This window comes from Sorghum bicolor, chromosome 5, assembly GCF_000003195.3.
Source record: "Sorghum bicolor cultivar BTx623 chromosome 5, Sorghum_bicolor_NCBIv3, whole genome shotgun sequence".
Classification (NCBI taxonomy): domain Eukaryota; kingdom Viridiplantae; phylum Streptophyta; class Magnoliopsida; order Poales; family Poaceae; genus Sorghum; species Sorghum bicolor.
In genome coordinates this window covers 61750139-61776286 of record NC_012874.2, presented here as the reverse complement: position 1 = coordinate 61776286, position 26148 = coordinate 61750139, and the positions used below count along the sequence as shown (strand labels likewise).

The 26148-nt window shown below is 41.0% G+C and overlaps 2 protein-coding genes across 3 annotated transcripts; one reads left to right on the top strand and one right to left on the bottom strand.

Moving 5' to 3' along the window:
- On the top strand, positions 105 to 3462 carry LOC8057027 (phosphatidate cytidylyltransferase, mitochondrial). 2 transcript variants are annotated; one of them, XM_021461448.1, is made up of 9 exons: positions 105 to 471; positions 561 to 620; positions 715 to 783; positions 869 to 961; positions 1293 to 1397; positions 1500 to 1577; positions 2199 to 2324; positions 2877 to 2970; positions 3040 to 3462. In XM_021461448.1, the coding sequence occupies exons 1-9, from the start codon at positions 289 to 291 to the stop codon at positions 3243 to 3245; spliced, it is 1014 nt and encodes a 337-aa protein (XP_021317123.1). In that variant the 5' UTR covers positions 105 to 288; the 3' UTR covers positions 3246 to 3462. The 2 variants fall into 2 exon arrangements, with proteins under 2 accessions (XP_021317123.1, XP_002450930.1); XM_002450885.2 differs by having other exon boundaries at positions 106 to 471; positions 3055 to 3462.
- LOC8058585 (uncharacterized aarF domain-containing protein kinase 1) lies at positions 3451 to 13899 on the bottom strand. Its single transcript, XM_002449622.2, has 16 exons — positions 13628 to 13899; positions 13443 to 13526; positions 12517 to 12657; positions 12359 to 12429; positions 11826 to 11919; positions 10788 to 10865; positions 9701 to 9767; positions 9155 to 9240; positions 8214 to 8264; positions 7890 to 7937; positions 6269 to 6389; positions 5087 to 5267; positions 4394 to 4531; positions 4184 to 4296; positions 4023 to 4091; positions 3451 to 3944 (listed from the first exon to the last, which is right to left on the bottom strand). The coding sequence occupies exons 1-16, from the start codon at positions 13778 to 13780 to the stop codon at positions 3847 to 3849; spliced, it is 1593 nt and encodes a 530-aa protein (XP_002449667.1). The 5' UTR covers positions 13781 to 13899; the 3' UTR covers positions 3451 to 3846.

Here is a 26148-nt window from a genome sequence, read left to right as displayed (position 1 = left end):
AATGGAATAACAATTTCAGCATAATATAAGAATAAGAAGAAAAAAAGAAACAAAAATGCATAGGAGTTTCCCATTTGTTGCAAGGCGTCCAATGCAGACCGTCCACCCTCTTACCAACGGCCCAGATTCAGCGACGCCTTCCCCATCTCCTCCACCCCCGTCTAAACCCCCGCCGCTGCCGACGGCGGCCGTCTCCCTCCCTCCTTGCTCCGGCGACCGCCGGGCCCCCCGTCGCCCCCTGGTCTAAGTTCTCGCCTCTTAGCAACCAGAGCGCGCGCGCCTACCTAAATGAATGCTGTGGCGGAGGAGGAGAAGAGGGCGGCGGAGCTGGCCGGCCCGCTCCGCGACCTCCTCCCGCCGGTGGACTTCTGCTGCGCGTACGGCTCCACGCTCCTCCACGCGCGCCCCGACGGGACGTCCATGGTCGATTATATCCTCGGCGTCGCTGACCCCCTCCAGTGGCACTCCGAGGTGCTAGGAACCTAACCAATCCGTCAAATTGGTTCATATTCTTTAAATTGGTGATGTTATCCTGAAGGAATTTTTTCTTGTCGGTGCAGAACCTGGAAAGGAACCCCGGGCACTACTCCCGCTGGATGTCAAGCTTCGGTGCAGGCGCCGTAAGCTTCCTCCGACCAACACCACCGCAATCTTTCTGGTTGGTTGTTGGCTAATTGTGTGATGATTGATTGTTTCTTGGTCTTTGGAGCTCAGATCACTGGGCTGGCGGATCGTGTTGGGGTCGGGGTGTACTTCAACCCCTTTGTGGAGTGGAGGGACAAGGTATCACGAATGGCTGTGCCTTGTGTTCCACTGGCTGTGCGCGAATTGTGTACTTGCTGAAGAAATTTGTGTTTTGGTGGTGCAGAGGATAAAGTATGGGGTGGTGAGGATGAGGGACCTGGCGATGGATGTCTTGACCTGGGACAGGTTCTACCTCAGTGGCCGGCTGCAGAAACCGGTATGAATGTGAAATGCCCTGTTCTTCAAATGTACAAATCACATAATGCTGGTTTTGCTAGATTCATTGGGATTGTGCACTTTATATTGTTCTTGTCTTATTTTTAGACAGTGGCTCCAGTTATATTTTGTGGCTGTGACGATACACAGTTTGCCTGATATGGACCATATTCGTGTAGCTACGTTATTTCTTTTGCCGGTTGAATATTCATTGGCTGCCTTGTATTGAGTTGCTCACTGCACAATTGTAGTGCCTTTTATGTGTATATATGGATATCTTGCATTGCAAAGTTGACATTATCGTAGTTGATTTGCTCTCTGTATTTTGGTAGGTTCATATTCTTGTTGACAACTGGGATATGAGGAAGGTCAACTCAATTAACCTAGAAATGGCAACTTCAGCTTCTCTACTCCTTTTACCAGAAGAGTTCACCGAGGTTATTGCTAACTTGATACTTCCTGCCATGAAATTATTTTCTTTGTTTTGGTAGTTGGTTCTGAATTTCTGATCTTACCTTCTTTTATCCCTCTTTGTGCAGTATGACCTGTACGCTCAAATTTGTAGTCTATCATATATGGGTGATTTGAGAATGCTGTTTGCAGAAGACAAAGATAAGGTATCAACAAAATAAATCATGTTCATCTTTGATCTATACTTGTGACCATTTCAATTCAATTTAATATTACATCACTCTTCACAAATGTGTCCTGTCTGTTTGGCACGTCCAAAACCAACTCATTTATGTACTTCTCTAAATTGAAAATGGCATATTTTTCAAAAAAAAGGTATGTTCTTATCCTTTGCAAACTCAACCACAAACAAATGGATTGTAGCATGGTACACGGTATTGAACTTCAATACTCTTCTGTTCAAATTAGGCCCATTTGACCATATCACCATATATATTTGTGGTGCCCTAAACTGTGGCAAAATGGAACATACATCTAGGTACTGCATACCATTTTATTACTGTTTTCACTGTGATGAGCAAAATATGGTTCGTAGTTATTTTATTTCCTGGGAGGGACTGATAAGACAATTGACAATTTATTCCTTTGAGATCTTAGGCTCTAAATTCTGTTGCTTTTATTGGATCTGCATACCGGGTTCGACGATTGTATAAATTATTGTTTTGTCATTACTTTTTGTTGTTGTTTGCAAGTTTAGGATAAGATAGTGTGTTAATGGGATTTCTATTTGGTTTATAATTTCATACCCAATTCCTACTATAAATCAGGTGAAGAAGATTGTTGAGGGTAGTTTTCAGTCGTTTCAACTGATGTACAGACCCCTCTTGCAAGAGTATATTGTTGAAGGGCTATTGAAGACATCATCCCATGGACAGTATAAGACTTTCCAGCAGGTTTATTACCTTCTGCACGTACTCAGTTTGTTCAAAGAGATAAAACTATAGAAGAGCTTTGCCTCTGGCTTTCACCTTTCTTTGTGGACCACACAAAATGTTCTCTTGCACTTGCCTTAATGCTTTATTTTTCTTACCTTTTCTATGCCCAGACCACTCTGGAAAATTCGTATGGATTCCCATCCTAGTAGCAATTGTAACTACACATGATCTCAAATATAAGTCCACTCAACTGTTTCCTAAGTCAGACTATGTAAACTTTGATTAGCAGTAACTAAGCAGTTTTATAGATTACTAACATGAGATTAATGTTACTAGATTCATCATGAAACATGCTTTCATAATATATCACTCTTTTGATTTAATAAAATGATATATTCTTAAAGATATAACTGGTCGGTGCAACACTAAAGATCATGTCAATGTCCTGAACTCCTGATGGACTTGTATGGGATCGGAGTGAGCCTGTATAAATCATGACAACTGACATGACTTCATTAAATGTACTTTGCTTGGTTTGGATGTCTAACTATTAGAGTCGCATGTCTACAGGATTGTGGTCTATCTACAACAAATGAGCTGTTCTCTGTTCTTCCATGGACGATCCAAAGCCAAATGCAAGGAAGACACAAATTACATGGAAAAGGTTGGAATGCCCTTGATGTTCTCATCAATCTTGTAGCCTTGTTCATCCCGTAACACATTCTCACTGCAGGCAATTTTTCTGTAGAAATGCCACCACGCGCCATAGTTTCTTCAAAGGACATGGCAGCAAACTGTGTCCGGAGGGCCCTGAGGCGCCGAGTAATGGTTTCGAGCGTGCGGCAAGCAGTGTCCGGTCTGCTCGCCTCTGGTGGTGCAGTTGCTGCTCAATACCTCGGGAAGAAGATGGCTAAGGCTTGGCAATCTAGAGTGCCTTAAGACAATGCTCTTCTTTTTTCCCCAGATTGGTGTATGCTAGGCTTTTGCTAGTTCGAGTTAAGGGTTTCATGCAGTGTATGGCAATCAGTATGGTTTTTTTTTCACTGCTAAAATCCTGAGACCGGCTGAAATTTTGTAGGACCAGAAAAGTCAGTGCTCCAGATTCAACAGAACGCATATATTTACTATTATGACTGCTGTGAAGTTTCCAGGCAAATCCGTTTTCACTCAGCGTTCCATTGCACCTTCTGTAGCACAAGTTTGGTTCTTGGGGCAGCATTTTTTTTTACTGCCTGACACTTTGATAATGAACCTTACATGATCCAACCCAAAAAATGAAAAAAATACCACCCGGACTGGGGAGCCAGAGACTCGAACGTACAATTTACAAGTCCGGGTGGATTCATTTTTTAAAGTACGTCAGCGAGTCGAATCATAACAGAGCAATCACAGTTATGATTTGACTCCTTGACACAACACAACCTCCAATTCTACAAGTTGCAACAGAACAATCACAGTTATGATTCGACTCCTAACGTTCTTCCAGCTTCCCCCACTTTTCTCGTACCCTTAATTTCAGCACGTCCCTGACTTCTGGGCATCACATAAGGAGATGAAAACCTTGACTTAACATCTGTCTGAGTTTGTTCACGACCTTCTGTGTGGCACCATTTGCTTTCGCTAACAATCCCACTATTTCTGAGCAGTTTTGGTTAGCAAACATGTTAGTGCTAGACAAACATGAAACATTAGGGCAGTGATGGTGTCGTTACTCACCAATAATTACTCTCAGATGGAGATAGCTGACATTTGCTTTGACATTCAAGAACATACGGCTGATTGCACCTGAACACAATTGAACATCTCCAAGACCTTAACAGGGTGTAAGCTAGGATAGGAAGATGATAAATACTATTTTCAGTTGACTTGAGACGTACCAGACTCCATTTTGGGCTGTTTCTCAAGGCCATGTATAGCACATTTTGCATATGTGAGAAGCCGAACATGGCGTGGTGCCCCAAGGTTCCCTAAAATGGACCTTAATAGTTGGCTGGAATTGAGATCGAATATTTTATAAAAGTCCGGTGGTGCCCCAAGAGTGAAGTTAACAACAATAACGTGATGGGCTCTGACAACAATTTCCTTACTCTGTTCGCAGTATGACATAAAAGTCCGGTGGCAAGGATTCCATAAATGAAGATATATCATCCATTCTTAGAGACCTTAATTCCTCTCTTAAATGCCTCTGCTCTTCACCAGGCATTTGTGTGCCAAGAGCCGACTTGCTGATAATTATGACAGAATGAGTTATACAAACATAGTTTACTCAGGAATCAGGAAATAGATTGTGACATCAGCTACAAGCACATGAGGTACACCAAGGATGCATTAGTTTCACATCAAAATAATCACACGGAAGCCATCCATGGTTAGGCAATTTTTTTTTGGATCAAACTAGGAAACATAGAAAGTTCTATGAAAGTTAATTCTAGTTCAATACTTTAGTGGAACAAACAGGCGATGCAGGCTCCATCCAATTCACATACAGTAAATACTATGTACACTAATAAAAAAATAACCAATACTGATTCATCTTTTTTTCCTTTATGCCAGTCCTATTTGAAACTAAATTTGAACATTGTTCACAACTGATTAAAGTAATTCCTACCCATTTGGATATGTGTGCATTGGCTTCACTTGCGAGAAGAATTAAACTGTGTAGCATGAACTTATCATTTTTCATTCTTGTCTCAAGAACGATGAGACAAACTTTCTAATATTTATTGCTCAATGATAATGATTACTGTGTCATGGTATATATAAGAGAAATAAACATTTACCTTTCTATGGTTCTCCCTGTGAATATTACAGGAAAGTACTTTGCATATTTGCCAACACCAAACTGTTCACCTAATTCCAGAATTTTGTTCTCATCCAACAATATCATTGCTTTCCATAATTGACAATAGTCCAATCTGAACTTTTGGTCCAATTCTCTATAAATTCCATGATCCAACAGAACTGCAAAAGCCATACACCGTTTTAGATGTACAGATTCTATAAAATAGAAGAGGTGAACTCATATTCCACACAATGGTGAGTGCTTAGCTCCCTCCAAGCCCTACAACCCCATTATAAAGATAGCATCCAGTGGAGAACAAGATGCTCCCACAAGAACAAATGCCTGGTACTGCTTTTTGGGAGCTTTAGTCCCTTAGCCTCCTATCAACCCCCTATGGATTTAAAAGATCATATCAAGAACTAAATATGCGCCTTTTCAAAAGCAGGAAGAGAGCTCTGCTCCAAAAAGAGCAATGCCTCACACAGGTTGTCATTTGCAATTGCTGGGGATTCCAGAAGAATCAAATTTCAAATATTTAATTGTCAACGCAAATGAGTTCATTTCTCAAACCAGTTATAAGTGAACCAGCACAATGGTCATGACAACAAGTGCAGCAAACTAGGTGATGCCAGTTTTTATTTTGGCACATAAACCAGTGAAAACCCAGCTCACAGCACTTTTAGTAATAGTAACATTCAAGTCTAAGTGATATTTTAGATTTGCCCTTCAGAGTCAATCCATCCAAGAAAATATATATTTTGATATCTCCTATTTATGAATTGACCAGTTTGTCTCAGGACTGATTGATTTAGCTGTTTACTGGCAGGAGATGCAATGTGGACAAGAAACCTAACTAGGGCCTGGGGTGAAATTTTCCCATAGGTATTTAAGTAAAGTAATTTTTATGCAAACATTTCCACATGACTGCATGGGATAAGTAGCACTACTGACTACCCTCTACTGGCTAAAGAGTCTTGTGACAATCAAAAGTTTGAAGGGAGTTTCATGTGTTAATTCCTGAAGAGAAGAAATATAATGAGGGCTAACCACTTTCTTCAATGCAAGTAGTATTTCTTCACTACTGTTTATAGCATGTACAGTGTTATTGCTTGTAATATTTTAAGTGTCTAATGATTATAGGTAAGTATAACGATACCATGTTCAGGAGCAAAATGAGTACCTAGTGAAAATTTCCCATGTCCTTGAGGAGAAACTAATATATTTCCAGGATGTGGATCACCGTGAACAAAACCATGTACAAATATCATTTCACCAAAGAGTTCAATCAAAGCCTTAGCTACCTGGAAGATACAAAGGCAGGTGATTTTTTTTTACCAAGTACAAAGAGACATAGGTAATATTAAGTTACAGAAATAAATGACAAAAATATAAGAAAAAAATGCTTGTGCATAGTTTAGAACTTTAGATGGTGTCATGCTTTCAGGTAATACAGTCATGATTAATGACTATGCATTTTATTGATATGTGTTAAGTATTCTTATGTAAAATAATACCAAAAAAATAACACCGCCCTTTTTTTGATGCGACAAAGGATGAAAATCCATGTGCCGTTCCAAACATGCAACCAAATGTGTGGTTAAGCAACAAGCAGTACAAGTTACCATCACAATGAGTGTATGGTAGCAACATCAATGTTATACTGGCCGAAGTTCATCAGAATGAAGCTATGGACTAGAGAATTAATAAAGTAGTATTTCATTTCTTACATTTGTGCACCACCAGTCCACACCTTTCCTCAACAAATTTTAGATTTTGGGTGGTCGGTTCATGAATCAACATGGTACTAGAGAAAAGACCCTGGTTTAGTACTTGGCTAACACAAATTTATATAAGGAACAATTGCAGACCATTTCTATCCCAGTCTATGGCAAAGGCATGAGGGACCTTAGTGACAGAGTGTTGAAATATATTGTGCGCCCTTCCTTCAGTAGGTCAAGATTCTGTCTTCTGGTGAAGCAGCTGGTGCTGGTGGGTGAACTTAACAAATTTAATGAGGTCTGAGTAGAGAGCCTGAATCTAGTGAGTTTATGAATTTGTCTGAAGATTTTTTTTCCCCAAATTTGTAATGTGTATACACACAAGAAAGCTGTTAGAAGAGTCAAGGACCTATTGGGCCTTAGCCCATTAGGGTTAATTAGTCGCTTGCTTAGGGGTCAAGTAAGTCTTGCTTGTAAGTCAAGTAAACCTCTCTATATAAAGAGAGGAGATGTATCAATCTAATGAAGCAAGAGATTAGAAGGAAATCCCTTCTCTCTTGCCGGCCGTGGGCAGAGCCCCGCGGTTGGCGTTTCTAGCGCCCAAAACCCTAGCCTCCTCTCTTGCTCTCACAGCCACCTCTGTGATACCCGCGCTACAGTAGCCGCGGGGTACTGTTCACGCCTTCAGCCGCCGCTCCCTCAATCCCAATCAATCTCCCTCAATCCCAGCAGCCACATAACAAAATCCTTTGATGAAATCATTTAGATAGAAAAATACATAATAATTTTTGCCATATAATATGTATATGTATATGTATATGTATATGTATATGTATATGTATATGTATATGTATATGTATATGTATATGTATATGTATATGTATATGTATATGTATATGTATATGTATATGTATATGTATATGTATATGTATATGTATATGTATATGTACATGTACATGTACATGTACATGTATATGCATATGCATATGCATATGTATATGTATATGTATATGTACACAAAAAAAGCCTTCAATCAAATGATTCATGACATAGAAATACATTAATGTCAGAGTCAAGCTAAACCTTTGTAGGACTAATATCTGTTTTCCGCAGGAAGTCCAAGTCATTAACCTGTCACAACAGAAGAACAAAAGGGAGTAGTAAGTGATTTCAGATTGCTTCTTCTTTTCCTTCTCTTCAGGCTGACCTCCCTTTATTTTTCCTCCATAATCTTTTAAGTAATGGAATATGTCTTGTTTTCGATATTTTGGCACATGGTTTATGGTTAAGCAACCAAGCAATTGCATGATGAAATTCTGAGAATTGCTAATCAAACCCACTGATAGATAAATGATGCGCAAACATAATCTTTGTATACATAAGTTAGCACAATGATTAATCATTTACCTTGTGTCCATAACAAAATTCCATTGTCAAAACCTCCCTGGTCGTCAGTTGCTGCAACAGGTTTAGCTATTGTCACAAAAATGGCAAGGCAGGTAGTTCACATCATAGTCAAATTCTGACATGTAAAAGCGTAAGTGACGCCACTGTGATGCCACACACACACACACACAGAGAGAGAGAGAGAGAGAGAGAGATCTTTTTCTAGCTAGTAGTATTGTGTTCTAAGAAAGGATGGACAAGAGACATCGACACATCGTAAAGGTTCCAATAGTCTGGTCCAATTGGTCGCTTCAGAGCTGTGGAAACACCAGAACGATTGTGTTTTCAATGGTGTGTCCGCAGAACTCATTAGTATTTTAAGTGTGATAAATGAAGGAACTTTGTGGCGTACAGGTGGCGCAAGGGATCTCCAGTCGCTACTGCTGCTGGGGTAGGTTTAGGAAGCTGGGTCATCTCTCATGTTGTTACTGGTGCTACAGTTGTAGGTTTAGGCAGTTAGGATCTACTCCCTCCATTCCAAATTATAAGTCATTTTGGCTTTTCTATATACATAGCTTTAACTATGTATCTAGACATAGTATATACCTAAGTGCATAGTAAAAACTATATACCTAGAAATACCAAAATGTCTTATAATTTGGAATGGAGGAGTATATCCTAAGAATCTTACCTCTTCTTTTAAGTCTTAATGAACTGATATTCAGCTCTCCAGCATGTTTGAGAAAAAATAAAAGTGACACAACTGAATAGTCATTAAGAACAAGTTTATGTTCTTATTGACCGTGTGTGCCTGCATATGTGGTGGGTGTATGTGTTGCACAAAAACAAATAAAATTAACGATTTGACTTTAAAACACTTGATTTAACCACAATCTGTTTATTCTTCTAATTTTCAAGATACTGCTTCAACCTCAACTCCACAATTTTCATTAGGCTCATACCCAGAACACATAAGGCACTTTAACAACACTATTTTTCCTGAAGCAGTTGGCTGTTCTCTCAGAATTCTTAGCCTCCCGTGTAAAATCTGTAAATGAACAAGGTACAGCTATTTCAATAATACAAAAACATATTAAGCGAATCATTAATGAGCATATCAACAAACCATCTAAATGAATGATACCCAACAAAAAAAGTTTAATCCATGTGAAAATTGTAAATAAGTGCACAAAGAACCTAAAATTTGAATTTTCTTTTATAGGCATGGACCTATTTGTCTGCTCACATGGCTATTGTTCTTTTATTTTCTGATTGGATTGTGAGAAACTAGTAGGCAACAGAAACTAGCATTGAATATGCAAAATTTGTTCAATGAAAAAAAATTAAATGGCCTTTGGTTATGACTACAGAGTATAAAAAAGAAATAATCAAACAGATATACTAAATAGGAAATCTCTCAGAGATCATTTATTTAAATAAAAGTTACCTTGTTCAAGAAAAAAAAGAGTTATCCACTGTTTATAATAAAAGAAACTGGATGCACTTACCAAGTTCCATTGTCATGGATTTCTCGAATTCAGTTAGTATTCTGTCAAATTTATAATCAGGATAAACCTGCAGAGAAAAGATAAAGCATTTTCATTGTGCCAGCCAAAAGAACAATATGAAACTATGCTAGAACAGAAAGTGATTCATGTAAAGGTTTTGATTGGTAGAAAATTAATTAGCACAACAATCATGAAAGCATGCCCTACACATTATAACAATAACACAGCAAACAAGATGATGATACAGTAGGTACTATTGCACCAAGTCCTTGCTCAAAGCAATCGACTTATGGTGACTTCCATTCATACTATATATACAGTAATCTAATAAAGTACTAGCACCAAGGCACACATTAAAATTAATAACTTGTTTATAAATGCATTGTTCAGTGTGTACATGTCAGATTTTAAATCAACAAATTCAGTTCACCATAAGGACCATCGAAACATGTCAATCTATAAAAAGATAAGATCATCACAGTGGAGGGCAAAGGATGGGAACAGTTGCCACCAAATCCCAGCCATACATTCATGGCAATCAGCATTCAAAAGGATAAAGCACGTGGCAACAGCATTATGGTGCATGTCAAAGTGTCGAGTGTCCACAAAATTCATTCAATAAAGAAAAAGGATCACAAAAATATGAATTAAAACAATGACCACAATGGAGTACAAGACGATGGGAACAATGGTGGTCACTGAACCACAACCTACCCAAAGCTACCCAATAATGGAAACTGCCATATAAAAGGCCAGTGCACCCATTTTCAACACTCAATGTTGGCATCATTTCATTCAGCATAAATAAAGTCTTTTTAGAACTGTACCAATTAGCAATCAATGTTGCCACATGAAAGTATATACTTAGACTATGATTTCCTTTAGCTAAACATAATGCAAAAAATATGATACACAAACCACTAGTCCTAATGAAATGGGGTCATTTACTGATCTTCTTAAAGTATATTGAAATAAAATTGAATGAACTGTGTCCAATGCTTTTAGCATACAAGATGAATTATATGTACCGACTGGTAAATTATTAGCATTGCACAATAAAAAGGAAACAAAATTTTGCTGTTCATACCCAAGAGACCGCTTTTGACAAGAATGACATTGTCATGATGTCTATCTTCATTCGCTGCTCCAATCCAGGATATTGAACCTAAATGTAACAAAAACTGGCATGAAAGCTTGCTACGATTTTAATAGATTTAGCACAAACTCAAGAAAATTTACATGTGTACATGGCAGGATATGTATAGATCTATTATCTATGCATATGTTAAAGAGGACATCTGTTGCAGGTGTTTTCTATACTCTGAATGAACTAAGTGATGGTGTTGTGCTCACTGCACCGCTAAAAACAGCAATGTGGAAAGAACAATATATGCAACAGAGACATGTTTCTACCTTGTTTACTAACAATTCTGTTCATTCAACGTTAGGCTAAACATATATTATATATATATACGACTTAAACAATAAGGGCCAAGTTAGGTATACCACTAATCCACTATACTTAAAATAACCTCAATTAAAGTTTCAACCCAAGGCAATTCTGATGAAATATTCATGTTCAGCTCAGTTGCTTCAGTTTCAAACCAATTCCCTCCATATAGCTTTTTATGGCAATGCTCCACTTAAATTATGCCTGAAGGTGACAATTAACACCTATTTAAAAGTGACCCAACTTCTAAATTTACTTCTGGTCTTTATGAAATGCAATGAGTCCAAACTGGTATAATGTGCACCATTAAATTGTTGGTTTTACTTAAGTATGAAATAAGATATTATACGTTACTCTTGAACTGAAAAGCTAATCCATAAATACCTACACTCTTCTAAAAGGGTGAATTGTTGTATACTAAAACAGCAGCCACATTGTATTCTAAAAATAGTAAGTCACATTGTATCTCACACAGAAAAAACTGGTGTCGCGGTATAAACAAGAACGTTGAATTCGTGGATAACTGGATATGCCATGTAACATTGCAATTAAAATTTTCTTGTCGGCTCTTTAAGACAAGACTGTAAGCAACATCATGATGATATCTTCCTTGAAACAACAATATATCTTAGCGAAAATGGAACAGGAATTGAGGCAGTTGAACAAGAACCTCACCTTGACAGCTACATCTTGATTGTTATGCAAACGACCTCTATGAACCTGAGCAATTGATGCAGCAGCAATTGGTTGTTCGTCAAATTCCAGGAATCTGATACTCACATATTAGTATTTATGATTTTTTCACACTATAAGGTACTATAGAAAGAATTATATAGCACATAATCCACAGAAAAACAAACAAAAGGATGAGATGAAATGCAACAGTTTGTAGATTCACAAGTTCAAGAATTCAAATGATATCAATGGCATGGACATGAGGATAAAGTTCTTTTTACTATCCCATAATTTCAAATTAATGTAAAAAACAGCCAAATGATTTATTAAGTATGCTAGTAGGGAATTGCGGTAGTACACAAGGAACAAGCTGGCAAGAACATTCAACACAAGCAGCTGAATGAAAGGTATGAGGTGAATTGCAGAACTACCAGTATGTGAAGACACAAAGCCAAACTACAAAAATTCCATTCCAACCACAGGTACCAGTAATAAATAGCCAATCTAAAAAGGATAAACTTTCACATACTTACATGTCATGCAATTCCTTGCCAAAATTCTCCTGTATTACTGCTTTGATATCTTGAAACTTGGATGGTGTTGCCTGAGTTTTAGGAAAAAAAAATATAGTAAATAACAAGTAATGTCATATGTTTATACAATATCATTCAGGTAGAGACTAATAGTGAACCTGATCTTGCAGGCGGGAGAGAGTTGATGAGTACTCCTTTGGCACTTGTCTTAGTGATGAAACATATTGGCCAGCTTTTACATAAAAGCCTCCATTTGCTTCACATAGTTTAAGTAGCTTTTTTGCTGAACGCAGATGAACCTATACTCAAGCCAAAAAAAAAGGAGTATCATTTAAGCCTTTATCTGATCTAAAATAATCTGTGGACTATGGCTACTCCTAAATGCATGGGAAACATTAGATGTAATATCACAGGGTACGGCCACTCTAAAAGAGAAGAACACTATGGCATGCCAATCAAATGAGTGGAGGACCTGCAGAATACAGTCTATTCAGCTGCACAAGTTGGTTTAGGGAATAATGAGTTCAGTCAGAGAAAGGAGTAAAGCTCTAGGTATATCAGCTGTCACATTCTAAAATGAAACACTAACTGTATATATTCAATACAGAGCATAGAAATAACTAAAATTAGGTCCAGGAGGCTACTGACATCAAGGCCAATCAAGCATTCTATTATGTTGCCTACTAAGCAACAATTTTGAACTTGTGACCCAAATAGTTACTACACAAGAAACAATTGATTCCTCATGTTTCAGCACAGACCCAATTAGACAGCACAGAAAGAACACATGGTCACATGGTGACCTTGTTGTCTAAACATGAATTTCACATCATCTCAAAACAAACTCGGTTTCCAATAATTATGTATTACTACCAGACAACTTGAACAAGAGGAGCCATGGAGTTAATGTTTCTAAACCTACCTAGCTATCATTTTTAAAACAGCTGACCAACGATAAGTACAATACAACGATCATAAGTTCATAACATGGTTGCAAAACAAATGCCTTCAACCAGCTTACAAACACCCATACATCTCATATAAGTGGCACGGGACAGCATCACATCCTGGGCAGAACCCATACCTCGGGGAGCTTAACACGGTAATCGGCCGACCCAGCATCCAGACCCCTCAGCGAAAACTTGTAATCAGCCACCACAAAACCAATCTGTGACAGCCAACAGCTAGAAAATTGAGCAAAAGCACCATCCGAAACTCAGGAGTAGTACCAATAGCAACAGATAGGGGGGGGGGGGGGGGGGGGTGAACCGTGTAGACGGCGCGGGAGGAGCGGGCGACGCCGTGGTGGAGCGCGGAGGCGACGCTTCGCCCGTTTTCGCCGGAGGGAGAGTTGGCTACCAGCGCGGCGCCCGCCGCGGCGGCAGCAGCCAGGAGGAGCGGAGCACGGCGGCGGCGGAGCATCGCGGCGCGGATTGTGGGGGGTTTGGGTTCTGGGATGGAAGATTTGAAATCTGCTGAAGAAACAGTTTGCGTTGAGGAAGAAACTCCTTGTCGTTGAGAAAGAAATTAGAAATTGAAGAGTGGCTCCCACGTCGTCTCCACGTCGCGACAGGTCCATGGCCTCGACCCACCACCCCCGTGGCCGCACGCTCGCAGTTTTTTTTATTTTTATTTAAGGGCTTTTTTATCTAACCCATTACAATTCTTTGAGATATACCATTACTATTTACCTATTTAAAAATTTACCATTATAGTTCTTCCTTCGCTTGAATATCGCCATTTTCTACGTATATAGCAGCATTGGGCCCACACGTAGGTGATTAAAGGCCTTTGTATTTTCATATGGTCTAAAATACCCCAACTGCCTCCACACACTGACGTGTGGGCCCCTTACGCTAGCTTCTTCTTCAACCTCCTTTTTCCATCTTCTCTTCCTCAGCAGCGACCACCGTTGTTGCCACGAGGGCATGCAGCAGCCGCACGCGGCCGGCTGGCCATGCAGGTAAGCAGCAGCATCTTTCTCTAGATGTTCCCATCCCTCCACAGCTCCTCCTATTGAGCGCTTGGCAGTGCCAATGGCGGCTCCCTTCCCCACCCCTTCGATGCATGCCAATATGGGCCCTAGTTGATGGATCTCCTGCCCACACATCAGATCCTTCAAGCAGGAGCTGACGCACAAAACTAGCCACTCCCCTTCGATGCTGCTGTGGCTCTATAGGGTGGGAAAGATCCATCAAGCTGACAGCAGGAGGGGCGGCGTCCACACAACCAGGGCCGCGTGGCTGCTGCTACTCCTGCTGCTCGCGCTATGTGGGGACGGCTCCATCTTCCATCGATGGTGGCAGCTGCTGCTCAGGAAGAGAAGATGGAAGAGGAGGCTGGAGGTCGAAGAAGAAGATGACATGTGGGACCCATGCGTCAGCGACCAAAGGAGAGAGAAGCAGTAGGGGTATTTTGGACCATACAAGAATACACTGGCCTTTAGTCATCTGCATGTGGGTCCAATACTACTGACGTAGAAAATGGCAACATTCAAGCTGAATAAAAATTATAATGGCAAGTTTCTAAATATGCGAATAGTAATGGTATATATCAAAAGTTGAAGAATTGTGATGGCCTGAATCCAAAAAAACCCTTTATTTAACCTGTTTTTAATATTATTTTAACTTCTAACGCTTTTTTTTTCTAAAACTAATGCTTCTTGCCACGCCTAATACCATGGGTACCGAATTCACACTGCCGCACTATGCATGAAAAGACATTTTAGCGAGAGCGTCGCACTATAAAACAACTCTGTTGGAAAGGATAATATGGTTTCGTTAACTCCTTGTCCTTAGAGCATCTCCAAGGGCTTTCCATTCTCAGCTTTGCATTTCAGGGGATTTGCAAAGTTGCAAATGAGTTTGCAAAGTTTCCAAAGGGGGAGATCTCCAACCGTTTTGCATTCTCATCAAGTCCTTTCCCGAAATTTTTTCCCACGCGCCATCCGGCCAAAAAATTTCGCGCGCAGTGCCAGATCGCGATGAAGATGTTGTGTGGCGGCGGCGAAGGGAGCTGTCGCGCGATGAAGAAGCCGAGCGATGAAGAAGCCGCGCGATGAAGAAGTCGCGTGGCGGCGGCGGAGGGAGATCGCGGGGGGAGATAAATCGTGCGGGAGTCCTTTGGCGCGCCGAGTCGGGCAACCGCGATGCCGCCCAAAATATTTCGCGCGAGGGGACCGAGCGGCCTACGTGGCGGACCGAATTCCTTGCGAATCCCAAATGCAAAGCCTTGAGGAGGTTTGCATATATGCAAAGTTTCCACCTCTATTTGCAAACCTTACCAAATTGCAAACCTCATTTGCAAAGCCATTGGAGAGGTGTTTTCTACTCTTTTTTGCAAATTGGGCAATGCAAAGTTGATTTGCAAAGCCCTTGGAGATGCTCTTAAGAAACAAATTGGCACCACCCCACACCTCTAATTTTCCAACACAGGCCGCCCGACACGGCATGGGCACGGACACGGTGATGCACAGCATGATGAGGCACGGTGGCCCATCGTGCCGTGCTTGATAGTGCCGTCGTGCCAAGGTTGCAACCTAGGCACGGCCCTAGGTCTCAACCGTGTCGTGTCATGCCACCAGGCACCGCAGCATATCAGTGCCCATGTCGGCCCAGGCACTACGCTAGAAAACATCATAGATTTACCAGAATGAACTGCACAAATGTTCTAACTGAGCAGAAAATGAAGGAAAAGCAATCAATCACACATCAACACAAGATAAGCAAATGAAAATATATTGGAGCTTAGTGCAATGACTGCCTCATTAAAAACTTACCTAGGTAAAACTCACCCTGGTGAGAAACCCTAGGCAGAAAAAAAAGTACAGCCAAGCTCCAGAATAGTTCAAAGTCCTTAGTCCTTACATCATTGTTCACCGGTCCAAGTTCATATTATAGACCTATTATGCTAAAAAATGAAGGCAAAATCTAATCTAGCTATAGGTCTTCAAAAGGTTCAAATTTCTAGTCACTTGGCGGTCGAGCACTAATCAAGATAGAGTTCTTCAAATTCTTCTTCAAGCTCTTTGTCCTCCATACTATGTTGCAGCCTTGCCTCCGCCAACTCCCATTCCTTGATGCAGGTCAGCCACTCCACCATCTCCGCCTTCAACCTCCTCCGCCGCTCCTTGATGATCCTGCCAGTCATACTAAACGTAGATTCTGAAGATATAGTAGACACACAAACAATTAAACATCTTTAGCCATGATGGACAACATTGGATATGTTAGTTTGTGCTCATGCCACCATCTCAAGATGTCAAATGAATCATCCAACAACTGGCTAACAGTGTCATAGTCCAAGTATGAGACACGTTCAGAAGCATTAGAAGCTGTAGAAGTAGCAGCATGCAAAAAAGCAGTAGCAGATGTATCTCTAGATAGATTAAGAGTAGAATGCAGCAGTGAAGTACCCCCACCAGAAGAACTAGAATCATCATCATATATTCATCCTAGGTAGACCTTTTCTTACCAGATAGATTTTGAGGGACAGTCCTCCTCAACCTAACAGCTCCATATTTCTCCTCATACTTATTGTAAACATCAGTACGCTTAGCTCTAGTGCCAACCTGGTAAGCACTGTATTATGTACTGGTTGGTTTCATCAACTTCCTCAACACTTTTGAAAACCCCTTCATTTTAGCTCTAGGGTCCAAGATGAATGCAAAAGAATAGAGCAAAGGTATGTCCCTCCAATATTTATTATATTTATCTACCATAGGTTGAATCACATTTCTCAAGTGAATGTCATTAGCATAATTGTTCAGGTGTATAGCAATCTTAACCAGATAATGAAGCATAAGTGGAGATGTAGGATAGTAAACACTAGACAAGGCAATAGTAGCATCATAGAATAGTTCAAGAAACTTAAATACTTTTTCTGCAATAGCCCAATGTTCTTTAGTTAGAAGCAACTCACCTTCCTCATCTCTAGGATAATTGGCATGTATGAAAGTAGTGAAAGGATCCTTGTGAGGAAGCAAAGTCTTAAGCATGAGATATGTAGCACCTTACATCCATGTCCAACTAAAACTTTCTAGGCCTATAAGTAGAAGCAATGCAGTAGTTCTTATATGCTATAATTCTTTGGTTAGATGAGTTTAGAAATGATATTGTAGTTCTAAAAGCTTCAATCAAAGGTTTAAGATAATCAAGTGCCTCCTTAACAATCAGGTTTATTATATGGCATGCACAACGTTGATGCAAGAACATAGTACTAACCATAGACTCAGGATGTCTTGGATCCTCTGTAGGGACCTCAAGACCAAGATATTTAGACAAAATAGGCCTAAGCATACGCATAGCAGAAACATTAGATGCAACATTGTCCAAAGTAACAACAAACACCTTTTCAAGCACACCATATTCACCAAGAACAGATTCAAACCTATGAGCAATGTTCTGTCCATTATGGGAACAATCACTAAGCACAAGACCAAGAACCCTCTTCTCTAATTGCCAATCAGAGTTTATGTAATGAGCAACAACACTAAGGTAATCCTATTTAGCTTTGCCAAACCATATATCAGAGGTAAGGCACACACAATTAACAGAATCAGAAGACAGTAACTCAACAAGTTTACTCTTTCTATCAGAAAACATTTTGTTTAAGTCTCTAGTGGTGGTATGTGTAGACACAGCCTGAAACTTAGGATTATGAGCATTATTAATGTATTCCTCAAAAGCAGCAATTTCACCAAAGCTGATAGGAACATCTAATCTAGCAAGTAACCTACACAGTTTAGTATGAGCGCGCATAGGACAGTAATCCTAATTACACATAGAACCATCAGGATTAAATGAAATCTGAGACTGACTAAACCCCCTAGTTTTCTCTCGCCTCTTAGCACATTTATCCCTATGATGACGGAGGTGGCCAGTGCCACCCACAGATCTACCAGAGTACTCTTTTTTGCAATGAATGCAGACAGCGCCATACCTGACCTTTTTACCTTTGGGACCCATCCTGAATAGCTTCTTGAAATATTGCCACACATCAGAGGTAGAGGGGCATGATACCTGGTCTTGGTCGTCGTCGTCGTTCTCACCGTCTTCTTCTCCACCGCCACCTTCATTACCATCAAGGTCGATGGGGTCCTGGTCCTCTACACCAACTCCACCAGGTACAACTCCATGGCCAAAGAGCTCTTCTAGCTCTTCGTCACACATGTTGTCGGCGTCATCCCTAGGGAGGTCATGGACCCTCTCCATCTCATCAGCCATGGTAGTGGCACTAGCCTCCATCGTGTCCTTAGAGACAAAGGGAGGCCGGCCGGGTCGGCATCCTCACTGGCCCTAGCCTCAAATGGCTGCCAAAACCCAAGAAGAAGAAGAAGAAGAAGAAGAAGATGTCAGATCGGAGAAGAAGAAGTAAGATCAGAAGCAAAGAAGAAGAAGAAGTTAGGGTTAGGGTTGCTTACCTCACAGTGGGTGGCAATGGAGAAGGAGCAGTAGCTCCAAGCAATAGCGGATCAGCAGATCTGAAGAACAGAGTTAGGGTTAGCAAATTTGAAGAATAGAGTTAGGATGAGAAGAAGAGGTGGCTAGGTGAGAAGTTGCTTACCTGCATCGTTGGAGCTTCGGCTATGAAGCTGCCGCTGCCGAAGTGCGAGACGAAGGAGTGGGGACGACAGCAAGCCGCCTTTGCCCTTGACCCTGCTGGTCGCCCTTCGCCATGGTTGACAGAGACTCAGAGAGGCAGAGAGGTGAGGCGCTCTCGCTCGTAAAGTCGCAGTCACAATCGTAGCGACAGCTGGTGTGGGAGGGGAGGCTGGGGAGAATGAATTAGTGTTCGCAATTGTAGTCGCAGCAGCGGGAGAGAGGAGGCTGGGGACTGGGGAGTCTAAGACTGGGAGTGGTCGAGTGGGAGAATTAATTAGGGTTCACAGTCGCAGCGGCAGTGACTTATATAATCGCCATCTCCAACGCTCCAATCCAACAAGTGGCATCATCCGAGGAGGGGGATCCGACGGCTGGCAGCGCTGATGCCGTGCCTGAGGCAGGCCAGGCCGATTTGCCATGCTGTGCCCATGCTAGCCCATGGGCCGAAATGTCAGCCCAGTCATGGGCACAGGGGCGGGCCCTGCCAGGCATGGGCACGGAGGTTACCAGGCCGGGCCATGCTTTCTCGGGTCGTGCTCGTGTCGGCCCATCGGGCCTGGCCCGTTTGGAAAACTATACCCACGCTTGTGATTTTTCTAAATCTTATTTAACCTTTTTAATACTATTTTTACTTTTAACATGTTTTTTCAAAATTAATAGTTCTGGCCACATATAATGTTATGGGGTGGCAAATTCGTGTTGTCACACCATGTATGAAAAGACACTTTAATGGAAGTGCCCTGCTATGAAACAGTTACGTTGGGGAGGATGACCCGTTGCCATAACTCCTTGTCCTTAGAAAACAAATTGGAAATTTATTTTTTTCTTTTTCTTTACTACTAAAAGACATATTAAGAATATATTTGATCAAATTTATATAAGAAGAAAGTATTAACATTTATGAAAATGAAAAAATATATGACAATGAACAACTATTGCTAGGTTCATTATAGAATATATATATTTTCATGGTAAACCTATTTTTAGATCAATATAATATAAATGATTTTATAAGATGGTGCCTTTTATTAGTGGAGATGGTCACAAAATTCAACCGCCTCGATTAATGTTTGTGATTAACGGAGATGGATATTTTTTTATTTACTAAGACAAACAATTGATTTATGGAGGCGGGTGTATTAAAACAACTGCCTCCAAAAAAAATCTCTATTTTTGGAGGCAGCCATCTTAAAACAACCGCCTCTAAAAATAAATTTTTTAAGATGAGCACACTATAAAGGCTGCCTCCAAAAAGGTCACGGCCCAATAGGCCCACCCAAGTCTCTAAGTATAAATAGATAGACTTTGGGTTTTTCGTTCATTCTCTTTCTCAAACTGAGCTCGAGCGGTGCCCCGTCCCTCCCTCTCCCACACGACCCCTGAGCACGACTCCTCCCTCTTCTGCACTCCCACTCTCTCCAACCACTGCCTCTCCGTCTCCTACACTCCCTCCCTCCCTCCCTTTCGTCGTCCTCCCCATGCCTCCCTCGCTCTTCCTCCTCCACTCTCTCCCTCAACCGCAGTGGCCAACGAGTGCAGTAGAAGTGACATGTGCACCAGAGGTGCGAGGCACCACCTCCTCTAGGTGGGATCCACACCCCCTTCTCCATCCCAACGGCAACGGGCAACGGCATGGTGCCGGCATCGGTGGGTGGCGGCGAGGGCCCTCGCGCGTCCAGCGGCTACTACTACGATGGCACTGGCACATGCAGGGGCAGCGCGAAGTAGGGCACAACCCTCTCTCCCTCTGCTTCTCTACCTTTGTCCGGTGAGCAATGGCTACAAAGGGCACATCAACAGTGGAGGTAGCAGATCTACGACAAGAGGTAGATTTAGTGAGGGCTACACTACATCTGGCTCGACCTCCACCACCTCCACCAGATCCGACAACACGGACTCCACGGAGGGCGCGTCCAGGTGGATCAAGCAGCGGCGGCACGTCCTGACATGATAATAGTGGTGGATCCAGGATGGCGGTGTCATGGCTAGGCTCGATGTCGAGCCGTATGGGCTTGTGTTGGGCTCAGGTACTTGTTTATTATTTTAATTTGATTTATAGAGGGGAGAAAATCAACAGCCTCCATTGATCACGGATTAACCGTGACCTTTGATAAGAGGCGGATGGATTGCGCACCCCCATTAATCATTTTTGCCTGCCTCCAGTAAGATTTATGTAGTAGTGGATATAAATACAGTTGATTACCAAGCATGACAATATTTCCTTAACTCCTTTTCCTTGAGAAGAAATTTGGATATTTGAGGAGAGTTCGGAACAATTAAGGACCAAAACCTTACCTACCCATGACGGTGAGCACACAGTGCTGGCCTCCATCAGTCCATCTTCTTCAACAAGGGAGATGAACAAAAGGTCAAAATTATCCTTTCAAGTGCTAAATACATGAAGAAATACCAGAAAAGAAGTATCATATGTTTCAAGTCCTATTTTTACGAAGTCAATGTATGGATGACAAAATTGTGAAGCACATTGTTTGGAGTCCCAAATATCCAAAATTTTCTACCTGCCAAAGGTGCATGGTTGCCACCTTGATCCACCACTGATACAGGACAGGGTACATCTTAAAATAATCTAAATAGCGTCTGATCCACAACTTGGGGTTCTTGCCATAAAAACTAGGGAAGTTCATTTTAGGAAGATGATGACCGACATTTGACACCTCCCCAACAACTTGGTGATCATGAACCCCATCACCCCCACCTGACCCACCATGAACCCCTGCCATGAGAGTACAAATAGAATGAGAACAATGCAATTTTGGATTTGGGTTGGGATTAGGTGGGACAAACGTACCCTTAATCTGGGGATTGAGTTGAGAACTCAAACCCTTCAGTGACTTGATTCCACATGGTGCCCCTAATGGGCCGGTGACTAGATTACCGATAGGTGCTTTCATCGCAGTCACTAATGGAGGCGGTATGATGTCGATTGACGTGGTTGGGCCCAAGTCAAGAACCACTTAGCTCATAGATTTGTGGAGCACGACATCTCCTCTTGCAATGCCTCCACTGACATGTCGGTTTTGTAGATCATGCTGGCCTCTGTGTGCAGCTCATCCACGAATGCATCCAGCTTTTCCTTCCAAGTGTCAAACACCTTGGCGGATGCCCATAAAAGAAAAAATACAATGAATTGTATTCTTAAACATAACCTTTACATGTTTATATGTAGTAACCCATGTTCTAACTAAGTTTTCTCTTGGTCACTTTATACTAACATTAGAGTAACTTGCATCCCACTTTGGTGATGCGCGTCCCGAGGTCTACATACTTCAACCTCATTGAGCTTGGCTTAATGGTCATCAAGTTAGAAGCACCTAGAAAACAACTTATCAGTAGCATTGTGAGTACAATGCATACTCCTAGAATTATACCAACATATAAATATTGGGAGGATGCAGGGATTAATAGGCATTTGTAACTTTGCATTAAAAACATGATGTTTATTTTAACGATGGCACGTTCATGATTCATATTTCAATTCTTAACAAGTATAAGTTCATGGACAAATTGTATTAAGAACTTTTCAAGTGATCAACATCATAATTTATCTTGTCATCAAGTTTCATCATGAACCCTATAGTGAGTCTAGAAGTAAGAATAACTAAAGGTTCCGTCCTAAAGGACTTTAAGCTTTCAAAAAGATCTCTACAGAGGTGTACAACTATACCCACAAGGACACTAAGGATGAACCACCATACCCATGCTAGGATAAGGGTTCCCTCATGGTTCTAACCTTCCCTCATTGTGGCTCTCAAATCTATGAATGTTTGACTAGGTACCGATGTAACGCCATCACATCTACACAATGATAAGTGAGTCACCCCAAGTACTTGGCTTACTAACCCCATTCATGACATGTGGTCTGTACGGGTGGTTACTCAAACTCACTATCCCATGCTACACCACTTGAGATCCAACACTCACGGTGACCTTATACCTTGCTTGAGTACAGATTACCAATTGATCATCACTTAATCATCTCAAATTGAGATGGTCCTTAGTCACATTGAGCAAATTGATTCAAGTTGATACCCTTGTAGGTTTCATGTGATTAATTACCCCAGTGTAGCTTGTACACATGCAAGGGTGAGTTCCTGCTCACACTTCACTTCTAAAAAAGCTATACGTGAGCAAAATGAGCCTGGCCCATGGGCCTGGCTTGAGTCCACTAGGTTTTATCCCACCCATGAACATTATTGGATAGGGTCTGGGCAAAGATACCACTGTTTAGAAAAAAACTTCTTGGTCCATACCCAGCCTGAAATACTCTTTTTGCTAGTTTACACTATGAAATGCGTGGGTGGTTTGCTCAGGCCTAGGCCTGGCCTGATCCTAGCGTGAAAAATTAGGCCCAACCTGTTGAATGGGATGGTCATGGGCAAAACTTTTTTGGCCCAAAATAATCAGACTTTTTCGGTCTTGGCCCACAAAATGGTCAAGTCTAAATGAAGCTAGCCAACTAAGCATCGATCCAATCCCATTGGTTAAGTAGAGTCTATGATTAACTTAGGTGAATTGGTCTAACTTAGTGAATCAAGTTTAAGTACTTCACAATTTTAAATGAGATGCAACCCATAGTGAAGCAACATGTAAGCACCCAAAATAGTGGTAACAGTAGTGGTGCCTGCCTGGCAAGAAGTTTTAATGACCATGGGTGATCATGACTACACATAAACATTCATCACAACCTAGGTGAACCTGCAAGAAGACACTGAAAGAGTTGGAGACGAACTCTCTTGATTGAATTGAGAGATAAAGAGCATATGAGAGTGATTCGAGATAGAGAGTATTGATGAGAGATCCAATTATGGATTATTGTTGTACTAATTTATATCTAAACATGTGGTAGGGCGGCTAGGTCCTAAGGCTAAGGGTTAAATTTAAATATTTAAAATATCAACGGTCACTCCATAAACTCGATGGACGATCCATGAAATATTTCTCGAAACTAACAAGGTTGGGTTGGGTTGTGTGGGATTTGATAGAACATTCTAGTGAAATTGCCAAATGATCTATGAATTCGACGAAACATTACACAAAATGATCCATGGTGCTAGGACCACCAAATGGAAGATCGAGAACTATTTCAAATGGAAGATCAATTGTCAAACATTACACGAAACATTTCTCGAAACCACCAAATGGAAGATCAAGAACCACATGAACAACCTTCTTAGTAAGAGATATAACTTTGCCATCAACAACTATGTCGCCAGAGTTATAGTTCACAAGATGAGCAACCTAGTTAATGAAATTTCTAGGCACAAAACAATTGTCAAACAAAAGCAAAGATCCAAATCCAAACTTCCAAATTACATCCTTACGATCAGGAGAAAGAGATTTGATCACATTGGAAAATGTTGAAATGAAAAATCTTGAGAAACTTAACTTTAGGTCTACCATCAAACTTCTTCTTCTTGACATAAAGTTATTAACAAATCAATTTAATAAACTTGTGAATACAAAAAATATAGAAAGTTTTGGAAAAAGAAAATCAACACATACATTATGAGTCAAAGAACATAACAACTTCTTCTTCAATAACTTGACCCTAGAACACTGAACATCAACAATACTAGTTACACCAAACAAACAACCATACTAGTTACACCAAAGCTCAACTTCATTTATAGTAATGTTGCATACTAGTTACACCAAACAAACAACCATAAATGCTATACAACTAAAATGTAAATGCACATAGTTAGAAGAACCTAGCACAAAGAATGAAACCTATAAGAAACAAAAAAACAAGATGAAACAAACTTGCATTACAACGAGAAGCTGAATAACAGAAACAACTATGAAACAAAGTACATATAAAAAGTATTCATTACCTTGGCGAAGCAAACAATGACTATGACCTACCAAAGCTCATTCCCATCAGCAAACAGTCCAATACAACTGCATCAAAAATTAACTAACACAAATACGAGACCTAAGACTACACCTCCAAAACAACAACATCAAGACAAGACACATGAACTACAACTTGTAATGAGACGAACTAACTGTAAAACTCACCACCGAAACTAATCCACACTGGAGAAGGCTATGACTCCAAATTAGCCATGGACTCCACCTCTGGCCGGTGCCTCCACCTCGGCCTCGGCCACTGCTTTCGCCTCCGCCAAATCAAAGTAGAATAGCAAAGAGAAAATCAAAAATGCAAAAATGCATGCAAAACACGACATCAACCGATGGGATCTACAACATCTAAACAAAAACTACGGAAAAATCCACCAAAGGCAGCAAAACGACGATCTTCCTCGGCCTAAGCTTCGCCTCTACTATGCTAAGGAATAAACAGAGAGAAAATCAACCTAAATCAAGTAGAGAACAATGGGATCTACATCTTCTGATAAAAATGAAGGATGACTAACCAATGGTGGCAAACGATGACAAGGAGCCCCCTCCGCCTCATGGCCTATTTGGCAAGGCTCTGGCTTCTCCGAAAATGGCTCCGGCTCCTCTGAAGAAGCAACTCCTATGAAGGAGCTAAAGCCGTTTTGGAAAACATTTAGCAAAACGGCTTCTCCGAAATTAGAGGACGTGAACCCAATAAGGAGCCGCGCGAAGCTCGTTTTTTATGCTTCTTCTACACAGGCAAAAAATGGCTCCAGCTCTTGACTGGCTCCCCATACAGAGCCTTTTCCATAATAGGCGTTTGGCATAGCTCTTTCACGAGCCGAAGCTGAATCTCTTCTAGGAGCCCTGTCAAAGAGGCTCTCGCCTTCCTCCACCCCCTTCGAAGCGGGAAAGAAAAGAAATGGGAAAGGCATTGGCGGACTCAAAGTGGGGGGGGCTAGGGTGCCTTCCTCCACCCCCTTCTTGGGCTCAAAAAAATTTTAACAAATTTTTTTTAGTAAAAGACTTCATATATTTGGTATTTTTCTATATTTATTCTATGAATCTTTGCTTTTGAGCACTTTAAATCAATATTGAACTATCAATTTTATCTATATTTATTAGTGTACTGGATTAAGCGAGAAAAAAAATTAGCTATGTTATTTAGTCCCTCTCTTGATCCGTTTCTGGGTCCGCCACTGGGGAAAAGGTAATAGATATTTCAAAGAGATAAATGGTGTGTTACCCAAAAATGAGCTGACAAGTGGGGTCTAGACATCAGCGAAAAAGAAGCGTCACGGGCTGAGCAAAGAGGAGGGTACA

Coding starts and splice junctions, on each gene's coding strand:
- LOC8057027 (XM_021461448.1), top strand. CDS start 289: ATGAATGCTGTGGCGGAGGAGGAGAAGAGGGCGGCGGAGCTGGCCGGC. Junction 1,398..1,499: donor TACCAGAAGAGTTCACCGAG/GTTATTGCTAAC, acceptor CTCTTTGTGCAG/TATGACCTGTACGCTCAAAT. Junction 1,578..2,198: donor TTGCAGAAGACAAAGATAAG/GTATCAACAAAA, acceptor ACTATAAATCAG/GTGAAGAAGATTGTTGAGGG.
- LOC8058585 (XM_002449622.2), bottom strand. CDS start 13,780: ATGCTCCGCCGCCGCCGTGCTCCGCTCCTCCTGGCTGCTGCCGCCGCG. Junction 10,866..11,825: donor ATCAAGATGTAGCTGTCAAG/GTGAGGTTCTTG, acceptor TGTTACATTTAG/GTTCAATATCCTGGATTGGA. Junction 9,241..9,700: donor ATCCATGACAATGGAACTTG/GTAAGTGCATCC, acceptor GTTCATTTACAG/ATTTTACACGGGAGGCTAAG.